General features: G+C 40.7%; 2 protein-coding genes across 2 annotated transcripts in view; one reads left to right on the top strand and one right to left on the bottom strand.

Annotated features, from left to right (window-relative positions):
* Window positions 1–436: 436 nt before the first annotated feature.
* Window positions 437–9,853, top strand: part of lipg (lipase, endothelial) — a 74,517-nt gene continuing 65,100 nt past the window's right edge. The window contains exon 1 of the mRNA XM_072432820.1: window positions 437–443. The gene's annotated coding sequence lies outside the window, so the exon portion shown is untranslated. The remainder of the gene's footprint in view (window positions 444–9,853) is intronic.
* Window positions 5,610–9,141, bottom strand: LOC140347179 (uncharacterized). The gene is made up of 5 exons (XM_072433538.1): window positions 8,815–9,141; window positions 7,113–7,181; window positions 6,889–7,033; window positions 6,671–6,817; window positions 5,610–5,963 (listed from the first exon to the last, which is right to left on the bottom strand). The coding sequence occupies exons 1-5, from the start codon at window positions 9,017–9,019 to the stop codon at window positions 5,900–5,902; spliced, it is 630 nt and encodes a 209-aa protein (XP_072289639.1). The 5' UTR covers window positions 9,020–9,141; the 3' UTR covers window positions 5,610–5,899.

Below are 9,853 nucleotides of genomic sequence, written 5' to 3'. Positions count from 1 at the left end.
GATAACTTTTACGGTCTCTGTGCGACGGAGCCGCAAACGTTTCCCAGAATTCTGACTATTTGGCCTTCAGAGTGGCCTATAAACAATAGAGTTTTTCCAAATGACATGATATTTTGAACAAAATTCTAATTTGCCATCCTGATCATAAAAGTATGAGAGCCAAAGTCATATTTTGTACGGCGTAACCGTAGCGATGACAGAAACATCCCATGTTATCCTTATGGGAAAATCGTAGAATCGCTCAAATCACCACATTTTTACGCTTCACACTTTAACAAACTCCTCCTAGGGCGATTGTCCGATCAAGTTCATATTTGGAGAATATCATCTACACAAGCGGGGCATCAAAACTTACCCATATTTTGATTCTAAGTGCTACGGTCTCTGTGTGGCGGACCCGCAAATATATGTCAGAAATGGGAAAACAGCGAAATCTCTGAAATGTTCACATTTACGCTTCACACTTTAATGAACTCCTCTGTGGGCAATAGCTCGATCAAGCTCATATTTGGGGAAAATCATCTACACAAGCGCGGCATCAAAAGTTATCCATATTTTTATTCCAAGTGCTACGGTCTCTGTGCGGCGGCGCAGCAAATTTGACTGACACTTGTGTTCATTTGCACTGGATTGGCCATGTCCAATGTGTCGCCGTCTGTCAAGTTCTTTTTTTATTCAACACACAATAAGGGCGCCATCTTTATCAAGTCAAAAGCGCAGAGTCGGAAGGCCGGCGGCCCGCGAGGGCCGTTGGATGCCGCTTGCGGCTTTAATTATTATTATTTTTCTTGTTCTTCTTCAGCGCTTTGATCTCTAATTTGACCCCCTGAACATGCTCAAAAACTCACCAAACTTTGCCCAAAATTCAGAATCGGTGAAAAATTTTATTTTTTCTGGGCCATTTTTTTTTTCGTTAAAAAATGGCGCGACAGCGCCACCGACAAAAGTCAAAATACATTGCGCCTATGGGAGACGCCCCGAGGTCAACTTTGGCGTAAAGCTACGAAATTCGGGACACGCATTCCTCTCGTGAGGATAAACAAAAAAAAACATTGTGGCCACGCCCCCAAACTTACCCTATGGCCGCCATCTTCCTTTGAAAATGAAAACAAGCTGAGTTAGCCATTTTGTTTACGTCAAACTTTGACGAACTCCTCCTAGGGCGTTTTGCCCACCGACTTCAAAATCGGCGTACGTCCTCTGGACAAGTGGGGCATCTAAAGTTATTCAATTTTTTGAGATACCTTTTACGGTCTGTGTGCGGCGCAGCCGCAAAGTTGGACAACTTATTTTGGAATATTGCAGGTCTAAAAATTGCTCCCATTTGATCAAAACCAGTCCGATTAGGACCAAATTTGAATCAGTTGTTAAACTTTCTAGTTTGGACCAGTTTAGGCTGACAAAATTGAAATGGGCGCGATAGCGCCCCCTACAGAGTGACCTTTAAATTAACATTGAAGGTCAAAAATTAGTTTTACCAAAATGTTCTAAACTTTACCCAAAATTCTATTTTGGCGTCCCGATCAAAAAAGCCAATCAGACAAATGCCTTATTTTTTACGGCGTAGTCGTAGCGATGACAGAAACCTCCCATGTTATCCCTATGGGAAAACCGCAAAATCTCTCAAATATCCACATTTTTATGTTTCACACTTTAACGAACTCCTCCTAGTGCGTTTTTCTCACGAACCTCAAAATCGGTGTACGTTCTCTAGACAAGTGGGGCATCTAAAGTTATCCAAATTTTAAGGATAACTTTTACGGTCTCTGTGCGACGGAGCCGCAAACGTTTCCCAGAATTCTGACTATTTGGCCTTCAGAGTGGCCTATAAACAAGAGTTTTTCCAAATGACATGATATTTTGAACAAAATTCTAATTTGCCATCCTGATCATAAAAGTATGAGAGCCAAAGTCATATTTTGTACGGCGTAACCGTAGCGTTGACAGAAACATCCCATGTTATCCTTATGGGAAAATCCTAGAATCGCTCAAATCACCACATTTTTACACTTCACACTTTAACAAACTCCTCCTAGGGCGATAGCCCGATCAAGTTCATATTTGGAGAATATCATCTACACAAGCGGGCCATCAAAACTTACCCATATTTTGATTCTAAGTGCTACGGTCTCTGTGTGGCGGACCCGCAAATATATGTCAGAAATGGGAAAACAGCGAAATCTCTAAAATGACCACATTTTTACGCTTCACACTTTAACAAACTCCTCCTAGGCCGATTGCCCGATCAAGCTCATATTTGGGGGAAATCATCTACACAAGCGGAGCATCAAAAGTTAGTCATATTTTGATTTTAAGTGGTACGGTCTCTGTGCCGTGGAGCTGCAAATATACTGTCACAAATGGGAAAACGCCAAATCTTTGAAATGTTCACATTTACGCTTCACACTTTAACAAACTTCTCCGTGGGCAATAGCCCGATCAAGCTTTACTTTGGGAAATATCATCTACACAAGGGCGGCATCAAAAGTTATCCATATTTTTATTCCAAGTGTCACGGTCTCTGTGCGGCGGAGCAGCAAATTTGACTGACACTTGTGTTCATTTGCACTGGATTGGCCATGTCCAATGTGTCGCTGTCTGTCAAGTTCTTTTTTAATTCAACACACAATAAGGGCGCCATCTTTATCAAGTCGAAAGCGCAGAGTCGGAAGGCCGGCGGCCCGCGAGGGCCGTTGGATGCCGCTTGCGGCTTTAATTCTTCTTTCTTTCTTTCTTTCTTTCTTTCTTCTCGGGACCAACCCCCCTATTTTTCACCCAGTGAACATTGACGAAAAGTCACAAAAATTTGCACACCTCTAAAAAACGTGCCTCTCTACATTCTGGCTATTTCCCTTTTCTAAAATAAAAAAAATTGGCGCGTCAGCGCCCCCAAATGTACCAAAAATGCATTGAGAGATGGGAAATGACCCAAAAAAAATCTGATCGTAGAATCATGAAATTTGGCGCAGAGGTAGATGGTGAGAAGAGAAGTAAAAAATATTATTACGGCAACGCCGTCCGCCCAACCAAATGTCGGCCATTTTGCTTCAAAAATGGCTAAACATGACTTCGGAGTTTTTCCAAACGTCGTACTTTTACGAACTCCTCCCAGGGCGTTGGCCCTAAAAAGCTGAAATTTGGTGAAAATGCTACTGAGGAGTGGGACATCAAAAGTTATCCAAATTACATTGATACCTCTCACGGTCTCTGTGCGGCGAAGCCGCAAACTGTAGCAAGAATTTCAGAAATCTCCCAAATTTAACATTTCTGCCGTTTGCACAGATAAAGTCCGAATTGCGTCAAATTAGAATCAGTTGTTAAACTCTTTGCCCTAAACCTACTTGAAGTGAAATAAATTAATTTGGAGCCACAGCGCCCCCTACAGATGTTATATGGAGGTTAAATATTTAGTTTTGCGAAATTATATGAAATTTGACACACAACTCAATTTTGGCATCCCCATCAAAAAAGTCAATGAGACCCATGTCATAATTGTTATGGCTTTGCCGTAACGATGACCGAAACCTTCCATGTTATTCCAATGGGGAAATCGCCAGAACATGTTTACACTTTAGACTTTCACAAACTCCTCCCAGGGCGTCAGCCCTATTAACCTGAAATTTGGTGAGACTCATCTTCAGGACCATCAAAAGTTATCCACATTTTTATTCAAAGAGTCACTGTGTCTGTGCGGCAAAGCCGCACATTTTGCCAAGAATTCGAAATAAAATTGCTTTTTGATGGTAAAACAAAGGGGAGAAGATGTGACAGAGTCACAGATTCAGCAGTAGGCGTAATAAAAGGACAATTGGGGCGCGTTAACGCCCCCTCCTCTTGCGGCGTGGCGAGGGCCGATCATTGCCGCTTGCGGCTATATTTATTATTGCATTTGCGTCTCAACCATTCATCTGATCAGAGCTTTCACACCTTCATTGTTATTAACCCTAACCCAAAACATTAAATTAAAATAAATACATTCTTCCTCACCCCTGCGGGCGGTCTTTACCGGTATTTATCCCCCTTCAAGCTCGCTCCGGGCCTTCTCCAGCTCCTCTCTGAAACCTTGGTATTTCTCTAGTTTCTCGTGTTCCTTATTGCGGATGTTACCATCCCATGGTACTGCAATGTCCACCACCACGGCTTTCCTCTGACTCTTGTCAACCACCACTATATCTGGTTGGTTCACCATTACCATTCTGTCTGTCTGTATCTGGAAGTCCCAGAGGACCTTGGCTCGGTCGTTCTCCATCACCTTTGGAGGTGTTTCCCAGTTTGTCCTTGGGGTCTCCAGCCCGTACTCTGCACAGATGTTTCTGTTCACTAGTGCACCTGCACTGCCTCAGGAAACTGGCTACTTTTGGTTTGGACTCTTATGTCTTTATTTTATTCTGCTTTCATTGAGTCCATCTTAGCCTTCTGCATGTCATCTTGGTTTGGAAATGTGGCAGTGAAGAACAAAAATGCACTTTCACAGATTGTTAAATGGGCTGGCAAGCTGATCGGACGGCCACAACAAAGTATGGAGTCTATACATACCAGCCAGCTGCAGAGACTCTACAGAGAGGAAGCCACACCCTGAACACTCTGTTTCAGTAGCTGCCATCGGGGCAAAGACTGGTCATGCCAAAATGTAGGATCAAAAGACATAGAGACAGTTTCATTCCAGCAGCTATTGTCCTCTTAATCAAGCTCACTCGGCGCAATTTTAAAATTTCCAAATTGTATTAATCCTTTATGTTTGTGTTTTTTATACTGTGTGCATGTTTGTTTGAAATGCCCTCGGAGGCAACTACTGTTTTTATTTTGGACGTTACAAAAATAAATTGAATTGAATTGAATTGTTTGTCTGTGTGTCTATGTCTCTGTGTTAACCCTGCCACGAGCTGGCCCTGCCTAAGGCCCAAAGTCACTGGGATAGGCTCCAGTCACCCGCGACCCCTAACGGGATAAAGCGGTAGAAAATGAATGAATGAATAAAATTGATGTCTCTTAATCATTGCAAACCATTTTAACTAAGGGTACGAATCAAGACACCTAACCAAACGGCTGGAGATTTCACTGTGGGAAAAGATAAAAGAAGCTGTCTCACTTCTTGGTACTTCTCCTAAAATTACATTAGTCTTTCTGCATACTGTAAATCTATACACAGTATGGTATAGCATTGTAATAAATACATCCTGTATTATAGTGAAACCTTGTGACTGAAAATGGTTCATCTCAGTCCAGAGCTCAGGGCTGTGGACACCTCAGTCTCATGAGATGTTAGTGTAAGATATTTCTGTCAGTGTTTCAGAATAAGAATAACCCATTGTCTATCTGGTATGTAACTGTAGGAGCATATGAAGTCAATTGTCAGAATCAGGTTTTGAACTCTCAACACTGCGGCCAGCTGCCTGGCACATGTGCGCTGTCCTTTAACCACTCGGCCATCGGCAGCATATTTCTTGTGTGTTTATAAACTAAAAGGGAATCGTGTAATTATTGCTGGTGACATTATTCAACTCAGAGACTGTGAATCTAATTACATATCAATAAACATTTTGTGTTATTTATTTACATGTTTTGGGAAATTCTTAGATTTTACTGATACAAAGTCAAAAACACCTGCATAGAACTGTATGAGAAATATTTCAAGTGCCAAAGCTATAACCTCGTGAAGGATCAAGAACATCAAAACAAACTGAGATTCAATGAATAAAAAAATAACAAAAATGTTTTGACACATATTTGTGTGTGTGTGTGTGTGTGTGTGTGTGTGTGTGGTGGGGTAATATATATATATATATATTGCAGCAAGACAAAGAGTCAATAAATACAAAAATAGATAAACACTAAAACACACTGCTGTAAGTTAATAACATCAAACCAGTTGAAATGGTGGGAGTGAAATGAATTGAATTTAAACAATCAGCTTTCCTGTGTATGTCTGATGTTTCTGCTGAGGAAGCTGCTTTCTTCTGTACCTGCAGACAGAAGAAAACATATATTAGTTATTGTGACTGAAAAAAGTGTGTTCCCAAATAATGTATAATTTGTGCTCAAATGTGAGCATCAGTGATCATCAGTTTAAGGACGCTTGAGACAACTGAGACACAAATGTGATGCTGTGTGACATAGAGTGAATGACTGCCGTACTTTGGCCCTGGATGCTGAAAAAGGGTTCCTCCTCAAGCCCTTGTAAATACATTTGGCAAAGACAACATTTTTGAGGCTGTTACTCTCTCGGCTGTGATTATTAAAACACAGATATTTAATTTTATCTGTAAATGTGGCTTGTTTTGCTTCTGTACTTCACTCCCCGTTAAGAGAAATATAAGTTCTAGTCATTGATGCCGACACCTCAAACATAACATAGAACTACATTATACAGTGAACCTAAAGAGCAAATATTTGAATCAAGCATCCAACACTTGAGGAATAACATTTTGTATAGGGTTAATGGGACCTCATTGGTGGAGGGGGAACTCATTGTATTGATTGCATGAGTGGGGTGAAAGGTTTTGTGACCAAAAGATTGTTCAAGATTGCAAAGAAAATCAGCAGAAATAAGATGTGTATACACCTATTGATAATTTTAAATTGTTGACTCATACTTAGCATTGCACATAAAACTGTCATTGTGAGATGATGAGACTGTAAAATCACGCAGACAAGCTATAGCCTTATGTACCATTTGCAAAAGACATAGCTGGCTCCTGCGAGGCCTAAAGCCAGCAGAAGAACAAAGACAATGATGAGGGCCAGCTGCTCCTCCTTCATTGGCTGTATGACCAGCTGTGGATCCTGGCACCGGCTGCCCCCGTAACCCAGCTCACACCTGCAACAGCAATAAATTCTCTCTCATATAAATTATTATTAAGTGTTCTATGTAAATAAAACAATGCTTACTTGCAATGGTTCTCATTTAACTCCACGATAAACATACAATGGCCCTTGTTAAGACAGTAGTTCTCAAAGGATGTGTCGCAGCTCAGTATGGACCTCTTCGCCAAATGAGGGCGCTCTTCCCCTCGCTCTGGGTCAAAGGCATCCCCTGGTGAAGACACCGTTGTTGAACTTTCAGAGCCAAACATTCACAATCAAATATTTTCTAAAGACAAACATGCGGGTACCTGTATGGGTGTAATCTCCTGTGGAAGGGGCGCTCAGGGTCTGAGCAGGGGGGCAAAGCAGTACAACATCTGGTGAAATGACACATGTATTATTGACAGTAACTGGCAAAAAAATAAGTTTATACTACCTTTCAATAAAAATATACCTGAGGACATTCTATTCTTAAAATGTTTACATCCTTTCTAATTTGATATCTGGAACAATTCAAATTGTGATTTCTATTAGACGTCAATTCATTGTGCAGCTATATATTGTCATAAAGTAACAGCATACGTATTAATATTGTGGCTATGCCACCCACCTCTGGAGATGGCATCACCACATTCTACAGGTTTTTGGGTGGTGATGGTGCTCTCTGGGATACAGCGAGCAGTGCGGCTGTGTCAAAAAGGCTTTCTGCCTGTACGAGCCTGCAAAGTCTTTTAATGGCATGGTTTCTGCAACACCCACATTCCAGCAGACAGATGAGGAGCTGGTCATGACTGGTGCATATCGGGTTGTAATCAGGATTATTAAACAGAATCCGTCATTGGCGTTTCAGTGGAAGCAAAGGAGCCGTCGGGCTTTTGGGTGGATCTCTATGGATGAATGAGAGTTCACACTGAAACTGAAGACCAAGCATTGTTCTGTTAATCACAGTCTTAATCACTTCACTTTGTCGTTAGCATTACTCCACTGATAAAACAGAATCCAAACCTATTCCAAGTTCAATCCCAGGGAACTCATGCCACTTACTGTATGTAAAGATGTGCAAGTAAGTGTGCATGTAAATGTCTTGGTTGAGATTCAAGTATTGCACAAAAATGTAATGAATGAAGAATCTTAGTACCTTGTTTACACTGCAAGTTTACATTCGTTAAATTCTCAATTTGCTCTTTTTGCTGTTTTAATCATCCATGATATACACATTACCACAATCTTCCATACCTCCAAAACAACAATTGTGAAAATATATAGATATGATCAAAAAATGGTATCAATAGTTTACACAAGGCTGAAAAGTGTATTGTGAAATAACTCATAAACATAAGCATGTCAGTGGAGAATATCAAATATCAGTTCCAGCTTCGTGCACCCCTGAGGGCCTGGGATGAGCTCAGACGTGAACTCATTAACACAGGTATGTGGTTTTAATCACCCACTAAACTTCCCTTCATATCACATCAAACTAACATCCTGTAAAAGAAGAAAATATGTGCACTTCAAAACACAAGGCCTAGGAATGACTAGTCTACTTCTAAATGTTGGTATACTCAGCAACCACATCATGTAAACTACTTCTTCTTAACAACTACAAATAAATAAATAAATAGGCCTTAAAATATTTGAATAAAATATTATATCGGGTCTTCTAGGTAAAAAAAAATGCTGCACATTTAATCCATTTAATTATGATTTCAAAAAGCATGCACAATTTAACAAGAATCACAACAAGATTATCATAATATGGAGCGTTTGCAAAGTCTCCCATTGACTCTGGCTTCCCAACCAGGGGTGCGGACACCAGAAATTGGGGTACTTGGAGTGGTTTCAGATTTTAAAAGAAGAAAACATTTGAAGTAGTTCCTTGTAGTCAGTTTTGTAGAGTTTTAGACCGCAATACAATTAATGTCTAAACACTGTAGATGACAACTGATTAATTTGCCTGGTATTAACTTAACTTAACAACAGTCGAGTCCAAACACATCAAATAAAACTTACAAATGAATGAGACGAGCGCGGAGAGTTGCATAGTCGCCGTGTGTAAAGTCGCTCGGGGGGAAGGATCTGCGCGCTTGTCCGCTTGGACTGAAACGATGAGGTGAAGGTGAGGAAGACTGAGGAGATGGGAAGTGTAAACCGCGAGGCTCTCCCGTGCGGTGGGTGTGGTGACAGTCAGACAGGACTCCCGGGATGCTCTCCTCATGGGTGTCACCGTGGGTGTCCAGGGAGAGGCACGACCCGGCGGACCGGAACTGGGACAAGCAGGAGCCTGTGCCGCGCCTTCAGTCACTCATCACCGTGACCTGCACTGTAATCATGAAATAGATCTATGATGTCTCTTTTGTCAGAGTAAAACCATCAAACAGGCACTGGAAATGTTGTAGACGGCTGTAATTTAAACTTCATTGTGTTTTATGGGGGTTTTACTATGATGTGTGAAATAGAAATAGCATTGCAAGTAGCAATTCTAAACAAAATATATATATTTTTTGCATTCAAAGGGTCTCAAAATGTTGCCTATATTAAAAAAAAAGAAGCTGAACCCCATGAATAGTTAAAATGAGACAAAAAGGACTTTGAGATGAATGTAGAAAACTTTATTGCATACTTAGCCAATTACAAAAATATAAGTTAAAAATAAAATAGTATATTACAATAAATAGCACCATGTCAAACTGTCCACTCAAAGCAAAAACGTTTAAAGGACGACACATAAAAATGCTTGGCCATGATGATGATGGTGATGATGGTGATGAAGAGTCAGTTTCATACTTGGGTCTCTAGTGAAGATGTTTTAAGAGGTGCTGACTTCAAACACCTGCAAATAAACAAAGAAAGAAAGAAATGTTACAGACAAAGAAGCAAATCAAAAAGTTATAATGTAATAGAGGTTGAAGCAAGTTTTACCTCCTAACGAAACAGAAGTATATTATGATGACCAGAGCAAAGATCATCATTACAACACCAAGAATAATGGCAATCAGCTCCTTTGATTCGTTTAAATTGTACAGGGTGAGGGACAGGAGATCGCAGCGGG

This window comes from Eucyclogobius newberryi, unplaced genomic scaffold (genome assembly GCF_026437365.1).
Source record: "Eucyclogobius newberryi isolate DKJ021-1_F unplaced genomic scaffold, fEucNew1.0.hap1 SCAF_6, whole genome shotgun sequence".
NCBI classification, from domain to species: domain Eukaryota; kingdom Metazoa; phylum Chordata; class Actinopteri; order Gobiiformes; family Gobiidae; genus Eucyclogobius; species Eucyclogobius newberryi.
The sequence above is the reverse complement of the archived record's forward strand: the minus strand, read 5'-3'. Positions and strand labels throughout refer to the sequence as shown.